The 23,371-nt window shown below is 41.8% G+C and overlaps 1 protein-coding gene across 5 annotated transcripts; it reads right to left on the bottom strand.

Moving 5' to 3' along the window:
- Nucleotides 1–8,026: 8,026 nt before the first annotated feature.
- Nucleotides 8,027–19,932, bottom strand: ZNF879 (zinc finger protein 879). Of its 5 annotated transcripts, none has more exons than XM_041763107.1 (6): nucleotides 19,805–19,875; nucleotides 18,542–18,609; nucleotides 16,172–16,324; nucleotides 14,899–15,025; nucleotides 14,376–14,471; nucleotides 8,027–10,085 (listed from the first exon to the last, which is right to left on the bottom strand). In XM_041763107.1, the coding sequence occupies exons 4-6, from the start codon at nucleotides 14,948–14,950 to the stop codon at nucleotides 8,638–8,640; spliced, it is 1,596 nt and encodes a 531-aa protein (XP_041619041.1). In that variant the 5' UTR covers nucleotides 14,951–15,025; nucleotides 16,172–16,324; nucleotides 18,542–18,609; nucleotides 19,805–19,875; the 3' UTR covers nucleotides 8,027–8,637. The 5 variants fall into 5 exon arrangements, with proteins under 5 accessions (XP_041619041.1, XP_041619042.1, XP_041619040.1 ...); XM_041763108.1 differs by having other exon boundaries at nucleotides 14,376–14,436; XM_041763106.1 differs by lacking the exon at nucleotides 16,172–16,324 and having other exon boundaries at nucleotides 19,805–19,932.
- Between the last annotated feature and the right edge of the window lie 3,439 nt (nucleotides 19,933–23,371).

Here is a 23,371-nt window from a genome sequence, read left to right as displayed (position 1 = left end):
AGAGGATTCTTCAAATTTATCTTCTAAGCTTACAGAATCCAAATTATAAAGTGATTATTTGTCCACTTTGTTTCTAATGTACTTTATTCTTAAAAAAAAAAAAAAATGGCCACATGGGGCACCTGGATAGCTCAGTTGGTTCAGTGCTGGACTCTTGACTTTGGCTCAGGTCATGATCTCAAGGTTGACATCAAGCCCTGTGTCAGGCTCTTGCTCAGCACACAGTCTGCTTGAGATACTCCCTCCCCCCACTCTCAAATACATAAATAAAATATTTAAAAAAATACAATTTTAAAATGGTCATGTATTTGAGAAGAAAGGTCTACATTATGTAGAGCATCCTTGAAGAAGTAAGAAACCTGCTGATGCAGCAGACTCTATGTGGCCAGTGTGGTATAAATGGAGATGGACAAGTTTTCTTCCCTCTCTCCCTTCCTTCTTCCAGTCCTTCCTCCTTTCTCTTTACAGTGAGGAAATAAAGACAAAAATATTGTAAAAAAAAACAAAAACAAAAACACAGAGAAATAGGAATTGTTCTTACTGTTCAAGATTATAAAGTCTAAAGTGAAGTATACAGTGTTTAACATTGCATTACAACACCACTTCAACCTTAATCTCTCCAGCAGTGGATGATCTAAATGACATGTCCCTGCACAAATGTGGAATGGAGGCTGATGGACTGCTAGATTTGGGGACACCAGGTATACTGTGTAAAATCCCACCCAGAATCCTACTGTGAAAGTGAATGTTCTCATAGAAACATGCCATAAGCTATTTACATTTTCTTGTCCTATATGAACTCTCTTAGAAGTTTAAAGTGTATTATAACATTCAAGTGTGATTACAAACGTTTGTTTAGGAAAAATAACCCAACTGACATAAGCAAAGAGATGCATGGAAAGGATGGTGTTGGAATATAGGGGCTGGAGGGGTAATTCTATCCCGGTCTTTCTGTCACATAAATTTATGGAGTGAGTCATGAAAACTTGCCGCTTTTAAATTGTATATAATTTGCTTCAATTTCTTTTGCCCGTATCTTTTTAAAAATAGGCTCCATGCCCGATGTGGAGCTCAAACTCATGACCCTAAGATCGAGTCACATGTTCTTCCAACTGAACCAGCCAGGCACTCCTTTCCCATATCTTTCTACTTAACAGAGATCACAAACAGCCACTGATGACAGAGCAGCTTTTAGACCTCTTGCCATGGGCATGAAAAGGGTTTCTTCTGCCTTAAGCAAAATGAAGTTCTTGGGTATGGCACACAGTAGGCACTTAGAGAGAAATAAAAATGGGGTAGAAATGATGTGTGGTTGTTTGAGAAGATAACAAAATGTTTCTTGAGGTGGGGTAATGATGGTGGTATAAATCTAAAACTCCCATCATATCCTTTAAAAAAATACAATAAAGGATGAGGAAAGAGGCAGTAGTGTTCCTAAAATGGATATAAAACCACCACAAGGAAGAGAAAGTACATTCCATGTGTGAAAATATACAAGGTGTTGAAGAGAATGGAATATAAGTGCTTCAAAGCACATGTAGAATATATAAACAACTCCTATAACTCGTTAATGGAACAGCCCATTCTAAACATGGCAAAGGATCTAAACACACATTTCTCAAAAAAGATGCAAAATGGACAAAAAACATAAATGAGAGGTTCAACATCACTAGTCATTGGGCAATGCAAATCATGACTATTATGGAAAAAAGCCAGAAAATACCAAGTGTTTGGCAGAGATGTAGAACTAACCAGATTGGAACTGGAACCTTTGTACATTGCTGATTGGAATGTAAAATGGTGCAGCCACGATGGCAAAGAGTTTGGCAGTGTCTTACAAAGTTAAATATCCACTCTTCATGTGACTCTGCAATCCCACTCTTACATATTTACCCAAGAGAAATATCTACACAAACACCTGTATGCAAATGTTCCTGGCAGCACTGTTCACAATTGCCAAAATGTGCAAATGACCCAACTATCCATCAACACATGAATGGATAAATAAAATGTGGTGGATACTTACAATGGAATATTAGCCTTAAAAAGGAAGGAAATCCTGACATCTGCTATAATATGGATGAACCCTGAAAACATTATGCTAAGTGAAATAAGCCAGACACAAAAGGACAAATATTATATGATCCCACCCATGTCAGGAATCTAAAGTAAGCAAATTCATAGAGGCAGCAAGTAGAATAACAGGTGACCAGGGGCTGGCAGCAGGGGAAATGGCGGTGTTACTGCTTATGGGTACAGAGCTTCTATTTGAGACAAAAAGTCCTGAAAATAGATTGGGGTGATAATTACAAAACATTGTGAATATCCTCAATGCCACTAAATTATACACTTAAAAATGGTTATAATGATAAATCATATGTTGTATATATATTTTACCACAGTTTGTTTTTTTAAATACATGCAGGAAGTGAAGAGATATCCATGGGAAGGTAATGCTTTATGGGGAGAATACTGTTAATGGAAGGATAGGATGTAGAAACCATGTGTTAAGGGGGAAAGTAGCAAGAGGAGGAGACAGAAGATCCTGCAAGAAAAAGAGAAAAATCCCCACAAATGGTTTTGACCCCACAATTCCTCCTCCAACCCCCAAGGCATCACATCAAGAAATAATATTTTGCTATATATACAGAAGTAGGTCTGGGTGACTTAAAGATCTTAGATTCAGTCTCAAGCTTGTGACAGAAAGGGCACCAGAAATTAGTTTGCAGGGGCTCTTGAGGCCAACTCTGGGACAGTTTTGGCATCAACATATGTAACGATATTAGCAGATTACAGTCTGTTGAATAAGAAGCCATGCTTCCAGTCATAAAAACTGGAATACTTCCCCAAAGTGGAAAGCTAATTAATAAGAGTATAAGAAATGATGAATTATGAGATCTCCATCAGGAAACCATTGTAATAATAATAAAGCAAGTGTCATTAATAGATGCTGCAAGTGGCAGAGTTGAGTTTGTCTAACACAGATATACATGCATATGCTCACAGGATCTGCTCATGGTACTAATGACTGAAAAGAGTGGGAGACCAGGCAGGCACCACTTTAACAAAGACAAAGTTAAAATTACCAACATCACAAGGCTCCCAATGCAATAATACAATGAACTGAGAATACAGTATTGCTTTGATGATTTTCTGACTAAAAAAGCACAGCGTAAATCTAACCATGGGGAAAACATTGGACAAAGCCAATGGAGGGACAGTCTAGGGAAAAAAAAAAAAAAAGATCTATTCATTTCACAGACCTCTTCATGTTTGGTAATGCAACAGCCAACAAGAGAAGGGCCCAACCCACCTGAAAAAGTGGACATTTTAAGTCATTAACTATGAATATTATAAATTCAATGTATCAGGCAGATCAATCATATTCTAAAAGGTGAAACATATTCTTTTTCAGGTTACTTTGAAAATGGCCTATTAAATACAAACCATAAAAACTGACATTCTCTTATGCCTAGTCTATGTCTAGACTGCCTAGATTCTGAACAAATCTCTTTAATAAGAGAAACCAGGCAAATAGAACTCAATAATAAGTCTTCATTTGCCTAGTTCTCTTATGTACATTTTTAAAATTATTTATTTATTTATTCATGAGACACACATAGAGAGAAGCAGAGACACAGGCAGAGGGAGAAGCAGGCTCCCTGAAGGGAGCTGGATGTGGGACTTGATCTTGGGACTCCAGGATCATGCCCTGGGCCAAGGACAGACGCTCAACTGCTGAACCACCCAAGCGTCCTCTTATGCACATTTTTTAGTTTTGTGTGTGTTTCCTGACATGGGATAGGAGCCAATCTCTCTTCCTCTGGTGATCTAGGGAGATGAATGAGAAGGCAAAGTATAGACAGGAAAGGGAGGTGTTGATAGTTTTGTTAAGAAGACAAGTTTAAATTCAACAATGGACTTTATGATCTTGGGAGGTCTTTGAGAAGCACAATTGGTTGAGCATCTGACACTTGGTTTTGGCTCTGGTCATGATCTCAGGGTCATGGGACTGAGCCTTGAGTCAGGCTCTGCATGAGTAGGGAGTCAGCTTGAGATTCTGTCTCCCTCTCTCTCTTGGTTCCTTCCCCCTCCTCACTCTAAAATAAATAATCTTAAAAAAAAAGAGAGAGAATATTATGACCTTGGAATAGTCCTTGGGTACAACCTCTTAAATGATATTCACTTGACCTAGGTGATCAAGTAGTAAAGATTCTGTTTTATCCTCCCTCAAATGACCCAGTATAGAGTTGGGGGGAAAAACAAACAAACAAACAAAAACCCTCTATTTAATCATTTTTACTGATATACACACTGGTCTTCCTACTGATCCTCATTCTGGCTGGCCCAGGCAACCTCTTCCTGAGAAGGCAGGCTTTCAGGCATCAGGCAAGCTAAGGTACCCCATGCTCCTCCCCAAGTCATTTCCTTACCTCATAGCCAAAGGCAATCACCATCCTGAATTTTATGTTCGTGTGGTAATTAGTCTCCAAATATGGTTCCCACACTGAACCACAACCCCAGTATTCACACCCTTGTGTCATCTCCTCCCCTTGAATCTGGACCACATCTATAAGTAATTTTTCACCAAGAGGATACAAAATCAATGTCATTGGACTTCCAAAGCTGAGTTTTAAAATCTGCAACTTCTACGTAGGTCACTTAGAATGTTGGCTCTTGGGAAACTGCCTCAGAAACCAGCCACCTTTCTGTGTGAAGCCCAACTGCGCTCTCAGCAGCAATCACTGGGTGCCTGCCACCCTGGACACCAAGCTCAGGTGAGCTGCAGCTGCAGCTGCCATCTGACTGCAAATGCATTACAGACACCACGTAAGAATTGCCCAACTGAACCCAAATATGGTAACAACAGTCTTAATAAATTGTTGCTTTAAGCCACTAAATTTGGGGATGTTGTTCCACAGCAACAGATAGCTAGAATATTTTGTCATTCAATCACCTGCTATTTTTAATATCTTGGCCACATGTATAAATCACTTAAAATAAATTTAATTTTGCAGAACATATTATGATACCATATGTTGTTTCCTATGACTTCTGAAAAGTCCACAGGCTGTTAAATTTATCTGTTTTCACTTACAGCCTTAGTTCATTCATTTTCCCTGCTGCTCTATGTTGTTAATATTCCAAAACTATCGATTTTCCTATTAAGAGACATTCAGACTACTTCCAAACATTAGCTACAATGATCAGTGCTGCCAAGAATATCTTTATATAGGGATACCTGGGTGGCTCAGCAGTTGACCATCTGCTTTTGACTCAGGGAATGATCCTGGGATCCAGGATTGAGTCCCAATCAGGCTCCTTGCAGGGAGCCTGCTTCTCCCTCTGCCCATGTCTCTGCCTCTCTCTCTGTCTCTCATGAATAAATAAATAAATCTTTTTTTTAAAAGAGTATCTTTATGTAAGTCTCTTACTGCTCATATGCAAACATTTATCTATTATATAAGAGGAATGGAACTTCTGTGTTTTATGATATGCACAAGTTCAACTATATAGGATGCTGATGGTTTGTTCCGACTAGCAGAGTATGGATTCCAGTTATTCCACATTCATTCCAAAACTCAGTAATGTCACACATCTTTGTCTTTACTCATCTAAAAAAAAATAATAAAATTTGGGGTGCTTGGCTAACTTAGTGAAATGTGTGACTCTTGATCATGGGGTTGTGAGTTCAAGCCCCATGTTGGATATAAACATTACTAAAAAAATTAAAATAATGTCTATGGAAAATTTATAAAATCTCATAAAATCCTATCCGTAATCCTAAATTCCATTTTTAGGCATCTTTTTCATGTTTTTAGAAATCTGTATTTCCTCTTTTGTGAAATAAGTAGTCATGTATTTGAACCACTTTTTTTTCCTACAAGGTTGTCTTTTCAAGTTGATTTGCACAAATTTAAAAATTTCCAGATAGTAAGCATTTGTCAAAAATGTTGTGGGAAAATCTATTTTATGTCTTGACTTTTCATTTCCTTTGTGGTATACTTTGATGACCAGATTTTTTTTTTTAATCTGAGCAAATATATAAAAAGATTTCATGGCTTACCTGTATCCTGTTTAAAAAATCCTTCCCTATTGTGAGGTCATAGTTATCCTTTACATCTTCTAAAATACACAATTTTGCCTTTTACAGGATTCTCTTTGTGGTGAGGATAAGCATCCGATATTTCTTCTATGTGGATGAACTATTTTTCTCAGAGCCATTATTCATTATTGAATAATCTGTTCTTTCTCTAAACTCCTCCTGTTGTGACTACTTTTAATATTTTGCCTTTTTCTTTTTTACCTTTTACCAGGTTAAGTAAGTTCTCTCCATTGCTTGGCTAACAGTTTTTATAATGAATAGGTGCTGAATATTTTGGTTGCTTTGTCTCCGTTTATTAAGATGAACATATGGATTTTGCACCTTTAATCTGTCCAGGTGGTACACAGCATATGTAAGTTTCCTAATGCTAAATAGCCCATCCATTCCCATGAAAAATCTACATTTATTATGATGCATTAACTATGTTGAGGTACCTCTGGATTACATTTACTCTGTTTAGGATTTTTACATTTTTGTTCATGGATGATATAGGCCTCCATTTTTTTCTTTCTTGTACTTCCCTCATCAGATTTGGGTCCTGGGTTACATGGAATCATTGTGCTTGTACATTATCTCCTCTGGAAGATCCTGCATAAGACTCAAATGCCCTGTTACCTGCAAGTCTGGTAGACTTCAACTTAAAAATAACTGTGCCTAATATTTTCTTTGTGTAACTCTATTCAGATTTATTTGGGGCAATGATCTTTAGGACTATATTGTTCCTTGGAGATGTGATGGTCTGAATGTGTGCCCCTTCCAAATTCATATTCAAACCCTAACCCCAAAGATGATGTCATTAGGAGGTGGGGCCTTTGGGAGGGGCTGTGATGGTGGTGGAGCCTCCCTTACTCCTTCTGCCATGTGAGGATACAAAAAGCCACCAGCTAGGAACCAGCAAGAGGGTCCTCACCAGAATACACCCATGCTGGTACCAGGACCTTGGACTTCCCAGCCTCCAGAACTGTGAGAAATAAGTTTCAGTGGTTTATAAGCTGCCCAAACTTTTTTAAATGGTATTTTTTTTTTAATGGCAACCAAAATAGACTAAGACAGGGAAGTTATATTTTCCTAGAAATCTTCCCAGAAACTAGAGAATTTAAAAGAATGGTTGTAGGGAAAGGGGCACTGCAGTGGAGAATTACATGACCCAGAACAGTCTCTTCCCAACGAGTCTGAAACAGGAAACAAAAGTTGAATTCAATGATTTTTGCTTTAGCTCAGTCTCCACCCCTAACAGTACCTTTTCGGAGGTATATTTTTTAACTCCTTGACAAAGAGAAAGAACTTACCCTTTTTAAAAACAAAACAAAACAAAATAGGTATTTCAGACCTTAAGTGTTTGCCCACTCCTGATACCAGACAAAACTAGAGGTCACTGCTTCTGTCATGTTCAATGATTTTAGTTTGACTTGGGAGATAACGTTTTAATGTTGCTGGAATTATTATTCACATTTTAAAAGTGCTGAAACATGCTAACTTGTTGAAGCACTTAACAGTCCATTTACTGAACTAAGAGTCTGAATTGGTCTCATGGCCCTCAGAAAGCAGGAGGGAGGGAGTGAAAGTTACCTGGTTCACTTTACCTCTAGCGAGGACAAATGGTGATCCACACTGTTCCTGGGCCTTCCTGGTGGACAGTAAGGAGAGAGCTCAATAAGGCAGGCACAGCCTGGGTGCCAAGAGGCATGTTTCCATGGCTACACTGTAAGATCACTGCTCACATTTATCAGTAGATTATCTTGCAAAAGCAGTAGTTGTCTGAATAACTTTTAATTCTCAACCTAACACAGCAAAGGTAATCATTTTATGATAAAACCAAGTGAAACACCCTGCATTTTGTGTTTTAAAATAAAGTGACTTAAGATCTGCTTCAGAGTTGGAACAAGTAGGGAAAAAACTCACAGCACTGTACACCTGCAGTTTATGAAGTGATTTTCTTTTCAAGTAAATAGCTTAGAAAGCAAAGAAACAACCCTCCAAAGTTTTCACAACCACCAAGTACAGGATTTGCCTTTACACTATTAAAAAACACATTTTAGTGACAGTGAGGTAGCTACAGATCAGCTGCTTACATTTCTTCTCCAAAACATTCTTCTTAGGATAACTGGCTTGCATAACACTCAAATATAATTTCAAAAAAAATAGATTCCCAGATTAATCTAAAGTCTAGATTTTATGGCTGCACTGTTACATAAATCCACATGCTTCCTGGTGATGCTTGCAAAAGCTGGGTGGGGGAGCTCCTACTGCAAGTCACTAGGAAGAAGATAAAAGAACCTTACACTTTCTCTACTTTATAGTCAGTAATAACTTAAAAACTGTGAAAAAAAAAAAAAACATTTCATGGAACCTTTCCTAATACACCTAAGGTTACCTGCATCATGAAGTCTCTGATGTCTGATGAGGTCTACATTCTGAAGTTTAACTCACAACTACTCTTCATCACTTTCTGCCCAGGAGGAATTTTTTTTTTTTTTTGAAATTGATTCTGGAATGAACTTCAGTTGGAAGGCTTTCCACATGCATTTTGTTTATAGTTTTTCACCACTGTGAGTCCTCTGATGATTGGTAAGGGAAGAGCTCTGGCTAAATGCCTTCCCACAGTCTTTACATTTATAAGGCTTTTCTCCTGTATGAATCCTCATGTGTGTCATGAGGGATGAACTCTGTCGGAAGGCTTTCCCACATACTTTACAGTTAAATGGCTTCTCTCCAGTGTGGATTCTCTGGTGCTGAATGAGGGCTGAGCTTTGGTTGAAGGCTTTTTCACAGTCGTTACATTTATAAGGTTTCTCACCAGTGTGAATTTTCCGATGGGTATTAACTGCTGAGTGGGAACTGAAGGCTTTTCCACATTCTTTACAGTTATACGGTTTCTCTCCTGTATGGATTCTGTTGTGTATATTAAGCCGTGAAATCCAGGAGAAGGCCTTCCCACATTCATTGCATTTATAGGGCTTTTCTCCTGTATGAATTCTTTGATGCTGTATTAGAGCAGAGCTTTGGCTGAAGGCTTTCCCACATTCTTTACACACATAAGGCTTCTCCCCAGTGTGAATTCTCTGATGTATGATAAGGGCTGAGTGGTAACTGAATACTTTCCCACACTCATTACAATTAAAGGGTTTCTCTCCAGTATGGATTCTATGGTGTCTACTAAGCCGCGATATAGATGTAAAGGCTTTCCCACACTGACTGCATTCATAGGGTTTCTCTCCAGTATGAATCCTGTGATGTTGAATAAGAGAAGAGCACTGGCTGAAGGCTCTCCCACACTCGTTGCATTTATAGGGCTTTTCTCCAGTATGAATTCGTTGGTGATTATTCAGAGATGAACTTCCTTTAAATGTCTTGCCACACTCGTTACATTTATAGGGTCTCTCTCCAGTGTGCATCCTCTGATGTCCAATGAGTGATGTGGTGAAACTGAAGGCTTTCCCACATTCGCTGCATATGTAAGGTTTCTCTCCTGTGTGAACTCTCAGGTGCTGAGTGAGAGATGAGCTTTGGCTGAAAGCTTTCCGACATTCCTTGCATTTGTAGAGCTTCTCTCCAGTGTGGATTCTCTGGTGTTTGCTCAGGGAAGAACTGTGGAGGAAGATTTTCCCACAGATGTTACATTTGTAACATTTGCGTACTGTATTGACTCCCAGTTGTTTAAACAGAACTGAATAGTGCTGTGAATGGGGTTTCCTTCCTCTGGTAATGAGTCTGGGTTTTCTAATAAGGGATGGTTTCAGATTGAGATTTTTCCCAAGCTCAATACTTGTAAAGCTCCTCTCCTTCATGTAGGTGTTTTTGATGGTGACCAAGACTTTCCTAAAAGGCTTGTTCTTTTTGCCTTGTTGTTTCTCTAGCTTGTTCTCATTTATGTAGGCTTTCCCCAACTTGAAGTCAAAAAAACTGTCACCTAGAAGTTTATTCATTACTTCCTGATTTTCTTCTTCAGAAACTGTGGTTTCAAACAAGTTCTCCCATCCTAAAACAAACAAAACAGGTTAAGTCTCCCTTGCACTGAGAATAAAGAAAAAGGACACAGAAATATACAAGCATTGCTAACAAATACATCCTTGGATTTTTAGGATAGGGTGAGGAGAAAGGAGGGCAAGAGAAAGAAGTAGGATGGGAGACATGCCTGGGTGAAGGGGGTCCAAGGAAACCTGTACACAGGTAAGCTCAGAGGGAAGCTCCTCCAATGACAGCAGCCAGGCCTGCTCTAGTAACAAAGCTCACATCAGCAGGGTACAGAGCACTTCCAAGTACAGCAGGTTGCTTTGTTCCTCAGCAATCTCTCCCACATCACTCACCAGTGCAGTCAAGGTCAATCCACGGGAAAACTGCAAAGAGGTTCTAAATAGAAACCGGAAGAGCCACTGGCCTTAAAAAGCTCTCTGAAACCCACAGCCTCAATCAGTGCTGTTTTGGAACTCCTGTGAGTGCTGTACATGGTGTTATAATGGACACTTACTTACTCATTCAAGCACTATTTACTGAGTAGACACCATGCAAAGGTCAAGATCAGGATTATGGAGAACATATCAGACAAGAATCCAGTTTTTGCAAGGTCTACGTTCTAGCAGCAGGGTATTGACAATGACTAAACGACCAAAGAAACTGGGGATAACAAAGAAAATCAACAAAAACAAGGTAATGTACACTATGAGTAAACAAGATGATGTTTTAAACTGGGTGATAAGGAAGTAAAATTAAAGAGGGATCTAAATAACAAGAGCTGGCCATGTAAAAATGTGGGTGTGAGGAGGATTCCAGTCAGAAAGAACAGCTAAGGTAAGAGTATGCTTTGAATGTTCCAGGAACACAGATTCGTCCACTGTGGCCTGAGCAAGAGGGAAGAAGACAGTGTTTTGAGGTAAGGAAAAGAAGTAGGCAGGAGCTGTATCACGTGGGGTCTTGTAAGCTATGGGAAGATATCTGGAATTTCTTTGGAGGATCACTGCGGGTTAGGAGGCACAGGACAGTTTTGTTTAAAGAGGCTCACAATGGTGTGACAAATGGACTGTAATTGAGGGTGGGCAGACGTTGAGCAGCCACTGAGGAGACTGGATGGGGTGATAGTGAACTGCACTGGCACAGCAGTAGAGGGGGGGACATTTGTGATGTTCTGAAGGCAGAGATGACAAGTACTTTCACCTATGAACAGGACATACAGCATACATCAAAGAGAGGACTCAAGGCTGATGTACAGTTTCTGGTCTGGGCAGCCTAATAGAGACTGAGGTCATATAACAGTATGGGGAACATGGTGGGGGAAATTGCACTCCTGAGGATAATTTTCAGCCCACTTTTTGACCACTTAGGAAGGTGGTCAAGGAATGGTATCACTGCTTCAAAATGAATGAATGTATGTTATGAAAGAGTTTTTATTTTCTTAACTAAAAAAGAGATATATAATCATTGTAAGAAAAATACAGAAAACTATAAACATGAAAGTTGAGTTCACCCATACACAAAATACACAAATATAATCATTGCTAGATGTGGAATTTAGCTCAGCAGAATTTTTCTGGATATAAGAAAACACTTTAAAAAAAATAGGTTGAAACTAAACTTCCCATTACCCACTCTTCACTTAAAAAATTGTGGGTTTCTCTTTATGGCAATAAATGAAGGCTGACACTATCGTTTTAATGGCAATGTAAGATTTCAAAACACAAACATAATAGTAATTTAATAAATCCCCTCTAAGAATCACTTAGCTTTCTTCTCTCCAATGATCCCTCATGTTATAACATTATTTATACCACCTTTGCAACTCTGCACAATCATGAAATTAATTATTTCCTTAAATTTCCAAACCTGAAATCAATTTTAATAAAGTCAGACCATCCTGCAGAAAGACAACACCCATCAAAATCTGATGAAAGATACTCAGGTATCACTCAGAGCAGTAAGAAAACACTGGATGTGTATTTCTTAATTTGAGGCAATAAGGGGAAAATGATATCTCATTGCTTTAGTTTGTATATCATTAATTATATGAAGTTAAATAGTTTTTCAAAGAATCCTGGGTAAACTTTTTCAATTCACATTCCTTGACTTTTTAATGATAAAACTCATGCCTTTGTGCGGTAATTATTTACTCTCTGGACCTTTTCTCTGTTTCTCTTTATATTATACCTTCCTTTTCTATAGCCACTACAGGAATCTTAATACAAAAAACTAGAAACTAAAAGATTATGATAGTGTAAAAGATTATTTAATAAAATACGGCTTACCAATACAATAGAGTTCTTTCAAAGAGCTAGGTCTCTACTTAATGAGAGCTGAATAACTCGAGGGCATTCACAATTTAAGCAGATTTGACAACAACATGTATAATCAACCTCTCCATCTCTCCCTTTCCCTCATGTACAAATACAGTCAAGTAAATATTCACAATCTGGGAGGATAAAAAGTAAAATATCAGCAAAGGTTCATCATGGTTGGTTAACAAAACTTCAGGTCAATCTCCTTTTTTGCTCTTTTTTATAACACCACATACATCTTACATAAACTAAAAGTAGTCAAAGTTTTAAAAAATGCTTGCAAAAGAAGAACACAGTGTATCTGATACTAATGATTTCTTTACCAATCAGAAAACTCTGAGCCAAATCTGAAACTCACCCATGGCTACCATGCTGGCCCTTGCCACAGACATAGTCACTTTCTAAGGTTCTGACTGAACTTCTATTTTATTTTATCATTATTCTTACACATAGGTGCCTTGAATTGTTGGTGGAATATGGTATAAAATATTAGTATGTGGTAGAAAAAAAGATCTCTGGAGTGATAAAAAGACTTGGCTCTTCAAAGCAAAGGGCCCTGTGATGCCAAATTACAATATTAAAACAAAACTCCTTGATACAACCTAATGAATCTTCTGAATTCCAAAGGTAGAGGATCCCTGGGTGGCTCAGCGGTTTAGCGCCTGCCTTCGGCCCACGGCATGATCCTGGAGACCCGGGATCGTGTCCCATGTTGGCCTCCCGGTATGGAGCCTACTTCTCCCTCTGCCTGTGTCTCTGCCTCTCTCTCTCTCTCTCTCTCTCTCTCTATCATGAATAAATAAATAAGATCTCTTAAAAAAAAAAACTTGAATCCCAAAGGTAAAGAAAATACCCTATACTACTCTAGACAGAAGACAAAAAAAGGAGGGGGAACCGGATTTCTATTCAGTAGAGGAAAAAGAATCAAGCTAATACAAGACTTTTTATCAATGACACGAGAGCCAAGTGTGAAGGAAAGAAATATTGATGGCAGTTTGCTAGACCCATAATTCTCACTGGAGAGGTCAAAGAACTGATTTTAGACATGCCCAAATAGAGCACACACGAACCTCTGTGAAAACATTATTCAAGAAAATACTCCAGTCAAACCAAAGAGGAGAATCTGAAGCTAAAGCTCATGAATGGAAACACGTGACTGAGCTGACCCAGAAAGCCTGTGTCCTGCCACCGAGAGGAAGATTGGGTAAGCAGCAAAACTCAAAGGAGAGCCACACTCTGGTGCTAGAATCAAAGACAAAACAAACCAAAACACAAAACCAGAATGACAACACCACCACCAAAAAAAGCAGAACAGCAAATGAGAGTTTACTGACCCAGTAACCCAGAAGAGTTTTAGAGACTAAGAGGTATGTCCTAGCAGTCAGGGTCTGGAACATATTATTTTGAATATTTTCACACAAAATATTTAGTACAATGCCCTGTTGAATATCTGCAAACCTTCTGCATAAATTTATCACCACCATTTTGCTACCCTTGCTTTCTCACTCTTATGTAGTATATAAAAACACATATATCTTTTCTTTTTAGCTGAATCATACATAAGTTGCGGACCAAAAAAGCCAAACAAAAACCCAAAATGGAACAATGAGGGATGTACTGTAGTGATAGAAGGTTTGTTCAAACCACAAAAGGAGGATAATTTAGAAAAATAATTGGCCCAGCAAAAGCAAGAAAAATGGGGGATGACATGACTCACAAACCTTTATGCATTACATATGGTGTTACATTTTCTGCATTCACACTACATAGGACAACAGAGACAAGTGGGTCCTTCCTGAGAGAATTCAACTCTCCCTCTGAACCTGCCCAATCAAGGACTTGAAAAGGTAGAGGGAGGATATGTCCTTCCCACTGTTTCCCACCTGGCCTGGTACTCTAGGGGGGGCCTGCTCAATGTCTCCTGAGCACAGGCTCTTCGCTGATCAAGCAGCACCCAGGCAGTGAGAAAATGCTCTGCCCGCTTTCCAATCACGGGCACTCACCTACACAGGGGCTTTGAGAAACTCCATTTTCCACCATCCAGGGGTCTTCCCCTTGCTGTAACTGGAAAATAACCTTTGGTTTGGAAAACAGAATTCCTGTTTGTGAGCAAGAAGAAGAGAATGAGTCCGTGCTGCAGACATGAGCAGCTACCCTGACACATGGATCCAGCACCAGGGCCTTTGTGGCAGAGGGACAGCTGAAGGAAGGAGACGTTTGTTCAGAGAGGGGCTTAAATGACACTCCTACAGGATGGGGGTCTCAGGAGGAAAGTCAGGGCACTGGCTGTGTGTGCCTCTAATTTGGAACCCTCTTGTGAGACCCAGAAGAGTTTTGGGGCAAAAACCAGCGAAAGCACACACAGGCTGCCCAGCACCGACTCCACCAAACCAAGACCTTTCCCAGCAGTAGAGGGGAACAGCAACTGCCAATCTCTGAGCCCACCTGTGGGGTGAACCTGGACAAGCCCTCCAATTGTCCTCCTTGGAGAGGGCACCACGACACTCCCCCGGCAGATGTCCTTACCCAGCGAGACCAGGGTGCCATAGTTCTCCAGCATCACCTCCCGGTACAACATTCTCTGTGCAGAGTCCAGGTGCAGCCACTCGTCCTGGCTGAAGAATACGGCCACATCCCTGAATGTCACAGACTCCTGCAACAGCAAACCCATTCTTGCTCACCTGGACCATCCCCCCGAGGGGACGGCTGTGCAGCAACCCTGTCAGGGTTGTGGGCATCTCAAGGTGAGTCTCTGTCCTTTCCAAATGTTGTCCACACGTCCCTGGTGGTGGGGGGGAGTATTCTAAGGACTCACCCACCCCCCAGGATGCCTAAAACTTGGATAGTACCGTACCCTATATGTACTGTTTTTTCCTATAAATACAAACCTCTGATAAAGTTTAACTTATAAATCAGGCACAGTAAGAGATTAACAACTAATAATAGAACAATTATGACAATACACTGTAGCAAAATTTATGTGAATATGGTCTCTCCCTCTCATAACATCTTATTGTGTTGTACCTACCTTTCTTCTGCTCGTAATAGCGTCACCAGCTAGACCCCAAGACCCAACCTTGACTGCCCACCTGCTTGGACTCACCGATCTTTGTCCCACCTTCTTCCTTAAGCTCTTCTTCCAGCTTCTTTCTTAACTTGGGCAAATAGAAAAATGAAACCGCCCCTCCAGCAGTAGTGACTATCCTGACAAGACCTCCAGAGCCAGCCCAGACCACCCAGACCAGTTTGAGTGTAACCGCCCACCAGCCTGTGCAGATGGACCATGGAGTGACCCCTGGAATGACAGACCTTTACCTCTACCTCATTATAATACTACAAATTCTGCCCAAGGCGGAGCCCAGGCCTCATTTACAAAACATGCACTACAGTGTGTTTAGACGTGTTTCCTTAAGGCACGTGCACAGCCTTATGCCCACCCTTTTTTTTTTTTTTTAATTTTTATTTATTTATGATAGTCACAGCGAGAGAGAGAGAGAGGCAGAGACACAGGCAGAGGGAGAAGCAGGCTCCATACACCGGGAGCCCGACGTGGGATTCGATCCCGGGTCTCCAGGATCGCGCCCTGGGCCAAAGGCAGGCGCCAAACCGCTGCGCCACCCAGGGATCCCATTATGCCCACCCTTACATACAGAAACAAGGATCCCTCTTTCTAAATATTCATTTTAACTCTAAGTAAAAAGAAACCATCCACCTGGCTCAGGGAGTCAAGTCTTTGGAAGCCATTCCCGGTGATGATCTCATCTGCCGCAAATAAAACTTCCTTTGCGCCCCAGCTCACCTGGTGGGGTTTCTATCTGTGGCTCAGCAAGGACCGAATTCGGCTGGTGTGGTTCCAGAATGAGAGGGTAAAGTGCCCACACCAGGCAGGGTGAAGTGCAGTGAGGCGAATGATGCAGGCTCTGTGACACCGCCTTCGGCTGCCCCTGAACTTCTACAGAGAGGTAAGAAGGAGGATCACCTGATAACTGGAACGGCTGGAAGGGAAACCATGGATGGGGGCGGGGGTACTGCAAGTCTTCAATAGCTAAGTCACCTGCCAGGCTCGCAGCTCAGGACAGCTTCCTTGGAGACCTGGGAGCCATCTCTTTGAATGTGCCTACTCCTCTGTCTCCTGGGAGGAGGTGGCCTAACTGGTCATCTGACCAATGTCCAAACTGGGTTGGAGCCACTTAACCTGCGAGGGAGCCTTCTGTCTCTGCCATCTCCTCAGTGGATGGCTGGTGATGTACATGACATTCTGGCCTAACGCTCATTCAACCTTATTTAGTGTTAAAAGCGTTTTTCTTTCTCTTCTGCCTTTGTGGAGAGGTTTCAGGGTTTTCATTCTATTTCCCTAAGTGCCATGAAAGGGTCATGAAGGGAAGAAAACACGGTGGACTAGATGCTTCATTTCCCTCAATCTGTCCTGAGACCACTGCCCAGTTGCGACTCCTTTTCCTTACACCAGCTCTATGAGCTGGGGCCTTTGAGCAGGACCCAGACTTCCAATACAGTTGACCCTTGAACAACATGGTTTTGAACTGTGTAGGTCCAAATACATATAGATTTTCTTTTGATAAATACACTACTGTAAACATGTTTATTTTTTGTCTTCAACTTTCTTAATGACATCTTCTACCTTGCTTCATTGTAAAAATACAGCATAGAATACATATACCATACAAAATATGTGTTAGTTGACCATTATTGGTAACAGTAGGCTATTATGTAGTGAAGTTTTTGGAGGAGGTCAAAGTTTTACGTGGATTTTTCATTTGCCATGATGTCGATGGAGCTAGAATACATTATGCTAAAGTCAGTGAGTTAGAGAAAGACAAATACCATTTGATTTCACTCATATGTAGAATTTAAGAAACAAAATAGATGAACATAGGGGAAAGGAATGAAAAAAAAAACAAAAGAGGGGGAGGCAAACCATAAGAGACTCTTAGCCATTGAGAATAAACTGAGGAGTGATAGAGGGAGGTGTGCAGGGGATGAGTTAGATGGGGGACAGGCATTAAGGCAGGCACTTGTGATGAGCATGAGCACTGGGTGTTGTATGTAAGTGATGAATCACTGAATTCTACTCATGAAACTGGTATTACTAGCTATATGATATATGATAACTAACTAGAATTCAAATAAAAACTTAAAAAAAGTTATATGTGGATTTCTGACTGGTGGGTGGGGGCAGAGGGGTCAGAGCCTGCACCCTATGTTAGAGCAGGCAGTGAGTTAGGTTCAAGTGGACACCTGGGGGCCAACAATGAGAAAAATTGAGACCAGCTATTGGGGAGGTCAGAAGCTGTTCTGGTAGCTCTCCACAAGAAGCTGGATCAAACCACAGAGGCCCACAATGGCTGATACCAGGACAGGAAACTCCTGACCAAGTTAGGAAGAAAAAGCTGAAACCCTGCATTTGTGCCCCAAGTAATGGATATTCTACCCTCTGGTTAGCAACTGTCAATAAAAGATAGAAAACTCAAACCCCAGGGCACAAAGCTCTCTCTCTCAAGCTCATCTGTTCTCGTATCTTGAGAGTAAACTTTTAGCTTTAATAAGCTTTCCTGCTGTGTCCTTCACCTGCTGTGTTGTGTGTCCATCCTTGAATTCTTTCTCGAGGCAAGACCGAGAACCATCAGCAATTCCTTTAGGACAGGCTGGGTCAAGACCCCAGGGCCTTCCCAGTTCACCCCGCAACACTTAAACCCTGCATCGCTCAAGAGTCAACTGTACTAGAAGCATCCCTGACCACACTTTGCTGATTTAGAGGTCTTCTTTCTTGGATCTTCCCAGAAAATCACCTGGACTCCTACCAACTACAACTCCAGTTGATTGGCCCTTAATTTCTTGAGAGCGCCTTACATCTTCTCTTTGAATTCCTAATGTTACGAAAAGAATTATCGGACTCCCCCAACTCTCTGCCCTTCACGGGGGAAAAAACACATCTAGATCCCTCACAAAACTCTGTGTATAGCTCTGGCACAGGACATTGAATTCCTAATCAACAAGGAATTCCCAATGAGACTGGCCCTGGCACCAGAGAAACAGCTTCCTTCCAGAGTTACCTGACCAGGCCCCCTGCCTCGAAAAGCTCAACAAGGGCCTCAGCATGTTCACGATCTCCAAACCAGGAGGACAGTTGAAGAAAGAAGCCTTCACTCACCTGAGCATGGACCGGCAGCAACCTTGTGGCCATCTCTTCCTCTCTCCTGCCCCGCCTGGGAAAGGCACCTGATATGGAGAAAGAAAACTGTGAGCAGTCTGTCCATCCTGTCTGTACTGCCACCTTTGTGAGGCCTAACGTAGAGATCCCACACACTGAGCATGCTGCAAATGGAAGCCTGGGGGAGCCTAGAAGCCCAGGGATGCTGGAATTAGAGGGTCTATGGGCATGGCCACCAAAATCAGGAGTGGGCAGCAAGCTTACTTCCAGTCGCTGGGCCTGCTACCTTTCAGCTAGTGGTTCATGAATAAAAGTAAATCAGACTAAGGGATTAGAACATTACAGGTACTCTGATGTACAGAGTAAGGGGCAGTCACGTTGTGCTCACAGAGATATTTAATGAAAGTGAGCATAAATATTCCACACATCTGCATTTACATATTTTGAGCTATAATACAATTATACTGTATCTAACCTAGTATATAGCTATATATAATGCACAACAAAATATAACACGATAATTATAATAATTCTATTCTATAGGAAATTGGTGTCCTTTTCAGGAAGAGCCAACCACAAATTAGTTCCCTCTTCCCCTTGGAAATCGTGCTTCCTTTATGAAGCAAGAGTTCCCAAACCTCCTTAATAGAAACAAAAACATTACCCGTCCTCTCCCGGCTCCAAACAGCCCCACAAGGCTCACAAGAAAGAGCATCAGCGGCTAGCTCTGAATTTTAAATTTAGAGAAAAGGGAAGTAATTCAGCCAAAGGACAAAAATAATCTAAATAAACCAACAAAAAACATAATAGTCACATCACCTTAGGACTCACTCTGGGAGAGGAGTGCCACATAAGCAAGGACGGCAGAAACTGAGCAACAGAAAGTGGGAACTCGGGGCGTGGTGGGGGCGGGGCGGGGGCGGGGGCCGACCCGCGACCGCTACCAGCCAAACACCGCCCCAGGGTCCACGAAGCCTCCCACCAGGCAGAGCTCCCTGCAGTCTCGGTCCCCAGGCCGCGGCTCCAGGAGCCCTGCCCGAGGCTGGCGCGGACAGCGCGCATTTCCGGGGCTGGGGGGCCGCGGCGCGGAGACCTCCCCGGGCACCGCCCCCGCCGCCGGCCGCCTCCACCTGCCGAGGCCGCCGCAGCTCGGACGCCCGCAACCCGGACGCGCGGCTGGGACTCGCGCGGCGGCCGGCCCTCTGCCCTGGCCCCGCCGCAGGAGCGGCACATCCCGGGCCCGCTGTCCCTGGCAGCCTGTACCTGGGCCCGCCGCCACGGCGAACTCCAAGCGGCGGACCGGCCGGACACGAGCAGGACACCTAGCCCCGAGACATTTTTCGCCGCCGCCGCCAGGCCGCCGGGCGCAAGTGCGCCTGCGCACGAGAGACCCACCGGGTCCCTCGGCTGAACCGCCGAGCTTTTCCTTTCGGACTCTCTATCCCAGACACCGTCACGCGACGGCGGCTTACGGGGTCCGAAAAGGGCCAGTAGCGGCGAGGCTGGAGGAAGCCATCTTGCGGGGAGCCGGAGGCGGCGCCAGGCCCGTTCTTCCGTGTGTCTCGTCGCGTATCCGCTCGAGCGCCCTTTTTGGGAAAAGTGAGTATGTATTTGAAAATATGGAAAATTCGCTGCTCGCTGCTGCGTGTTCCCGGTGGGTGAGTGAAGTGTGTCAGCAAAAGTTCCTGGAATGCCAGGATGTGAGCCGAGGCGAGGGAAAGCCTCGCTGCCGTCCGATTGGCAAACCCGGGACTGCGGTCTTGAGCTCCGAGCCGAAAGTACTCTCCGGAGGGGAAGATTTGGGCGCGGGCTCAGGAGGCAAAAACCGCGAGTCTGGTGCCCTTTATCGAGGCGGGTCAGACTCGGGTCCCAGACTTCCGGAGCCGAGGGACCTCGCTCTTCTGAGCAGCCTCGGGAGGTGGCACCGCCTTAAGAGCCCGGGCGGATGTGCTCTGGCGTCTTTCTGCGAATACTGCTGATTTGGGCCGGCGTGTCGCCCAGGCTGTGCTGCCTGCTTTGGTTTCCTGTGATCTTTCGGCCTGACTGAAATTTCAGTTTTGCTCCCTTGACCTGAGGGAACCCATCCTGTTTGATAGCTGTTGCTGTGTGATTATTGGGGTTTTTTGTTCTCAGCTGTTATCCTTTTTTTTTTTCTTTTACAAATTTTTGAATTTCAAAGAAATTACGTCTACATGTCGTAACCTGCACAAGATGTATTTTTAACTGACATTCACGTTGGGTAATAAACCCAGCATTTACCTTTTCACAACAGTCATTACTTCTTTTTAAAATGGCTCCTTTATTTATTTTTAAGATTTTACTTATTTGAGACAGCATGAGCAGGAGGGAGCAGGCAGAGAAAGAGACTCTGCCGCCGAGCAGGGAGCCGCATGCAGGGCTCTATTTCAGGACCCTGAGATCCTGACTGGAGCTAAAGGCAGCCGCTTAACCGGCTGAGCCCTCCTGGTGCCCCGAAAATGGCTCCTTTGAACTGTAAAGTTTGTTTTCTAGCATTGACTATAATCCCCTTCCAAACTGCATCCTCAGTGACTGGTACTGTACAAACCAAAGAATATGTGCTGCATGAGGGATGAATGATCTTTTAAAATAACCAGCAATACAGTTTACAAAACAGAACGAAAAACTAAAGAGCATTTGAAGGTAGAAAACAAAGAGATGAACTAAATTATGCCAGGAAAACAATAGGAAAAAAAATCTGGGAACACGGTGTTATGTCCAACAAAAATTGCAAAAAGGATGCAAGGCAAACACATGTATTTGGAGGTCTTAGGAATTACAACTTGAGAGACATAGATTTGAGAGAAAACCCAAATAGTGCTCTGCTCTTGGGGACATGGGAAGCAGAGGGCTTTTTTTTTTTTTTTTTAATTTTTTAATTTATTTATGATAGTCACAGAGAGAGAGAGAGAGAGGCAGAGACACAGGCAGAGGGAGAAGCAGGCTCCATGCACCGGGAGCCCGACGTGGGATTCGATCCTGGGTCTCCAGGATCGCGCCCTGGGCCAAAGGTAGGCGCCAAACCGCTGCACCACCCAGGGATCCCAGCAGAGGGCTTTTAAAAGCAAAAAGGGGAATTCCAAGAAGGTTTACATAAATTTTGCAAAATCATAATTGGCATAAAGAGTCTAATTTCTGTTGAGTTCACAGCTTGCCATCTGGGGCTGCAAGAAGCAGGATATTTTGGTTTGGAGGTGGGCTATATTTAAAGTACTGTGTTTTGCATAGAGGTGAGAGTGCATAGGCCCCATGTCCTTAATCCCCCCCCCATCATCCTCCCACCCATTTCATTTTAAATGTGCTGTCCTGATAGGAATGACTGTTTCAGGTTTTTCCTTTCACAGTTACAATTAGACAAAGATCATTTCAATATACAGATAATTAAATTAGACAAAATGAGTTGTTTTTTATTGGTAAAAGATAATACAATCACTAACCATTAGAGAAATACAAATCAAAACCACATTGAGATAGCACTTCACATCCATTAGTATGTCTGCTATCAAAACAAAACAGGACAGTACAGTGCAGCAAACAAGCATTGGTGAGGACATGGAGAAATTGGAATCCATTGCTATGGATTGAATGTAAATGGGAATGTAAAATGGTGCAGAAGATACGGAAAATAGTATTTTCCTCAAAAAAATTAAAAATAGGATTACTATATGATCCAGCAATTCCTCTTTTGGGTATATTCCCAATGGATTTGAAAACGATGGTTTAAACTGGTATTTGTTCAGTGTTAATAGCAGCATTATTTACAGTAACCGAAAGATGGAAACAAGCCAGTGTCAACAAACTGTATATGTATATACCGTATACATAGTATATGTTTATAAACATAATGTGTATGTGTACAATGGAAAATCATTCAGCCATATAAAGGAAAGAATTTCAGACACATGCTCCAAAGTGGATGGATCTCGAAGACATGTCAAGTAAAATAAGGCAGACTCAAAGCACACAAATATTTTGTGATTCTGCTTATATGAGGTATTTAAAATAGATTCATAGAAAGTAGAAAAAGGTTTACTAGGGGTTTGGGGAAGAGATGAATGAGAATTTATTATTTAATTGGTATACAGTTGCAGTTTGGATGATGAAAAAGTTCTTTAAATGGATGGCAGTGATGGTGTACAACAATGTGAATGTACTTAGTACTCCTGTACTGTATACTTAAAAATGGCTAAAATGGTAGATTTTGTGTTATGTGACTTTTACCATGATAAAAATAATAACGATACAAAATAAAGATGTAACAGTAATGAACTCTTATTGGCAAAACAATATAACATTGAGATTTATAAAGTATAAATAAAGTGATAGAACAAGTACACATAATTGCCTTGTTTTTTTTCTCTTAATAGTCCTTAAAGTAACAAAAACACATGCATATTTACTTTTCAGAGGAATAGATCCCCTAAGCTCTAGAAAATACCATCAGAACTCAAGAAATTGAGAGAAAATCTTAGAAGGCATGCAGAAGTGTGCCCTGAGATCCAAAATCCATCTAATAGATTCAGAAGAAGAAACCAGGAAATGAAGAGGTGGAAAAATCACAAATAGATTACAGATAAAGATATGGAACCATTCGAGCTGAAGAAGGCTTGGGTCTTCAGATTAAATAGAATATAAGGTTGGACATAATGATGGGGTTGGCCTCGGGCGGGGGGCCTACAAAAAATATATCCTGAATGAAATTTCAGAATTCTTAAGGATAAATAGAAAATCTTAGGAGCTACCAGTATATAAAAATGAAATAAAAGATTACCTATGTGTCCTTTGCTATAAGTAATAGAAGATGGGACTGCT

This window comes from Vulpes lagopus, chromosome 7 (assembly GCF_018345385.1).
Source record: "Vulpes lagopus strain Blue_001 chromosome 7, ASM1834538v1, whole genome shotgun sequence".
Classification (NCBI taxonomy): domain Eukaryota; kingdom Metazoa; phylum Chordata; class Mammalia; order Carnivora; family Canidae; genus Vulpes; species Vulpes lagopus.
The sequence above is the reverse complement of the archived record's forward strand: the minus strand, read 5'-3'. Positions and strand labels throughout refer to the sequence as shown.

What these genes read in the sequence shown, in the direction of transcription:
- ZNF879 (XM_041763106.1), bottom strand. Translation starts at nt 18,574, where the DNA reads ATGGCCACAAGGTTGCTGCCGGTCCATGCTCAG. An exon ending in TGCTGCCGGTCCATGCTCAG is followed by an intron (nt 15,026 to 18,541) that starts GTGAGTGAAGGC and finishes TTGCTGTTGCAG; the next exon opens with GAGTCTGTGACATTCAGGGA. An exon ending in TTCTCAAAGCCCCTGTGTAG is followed by an intron (nt 10,086 to 14,375) that starts GTGAGTGCCCGT and finishes TGTTTGTTTTAG; the next exon opens with GATGGGAGAACTTGTTTGAA.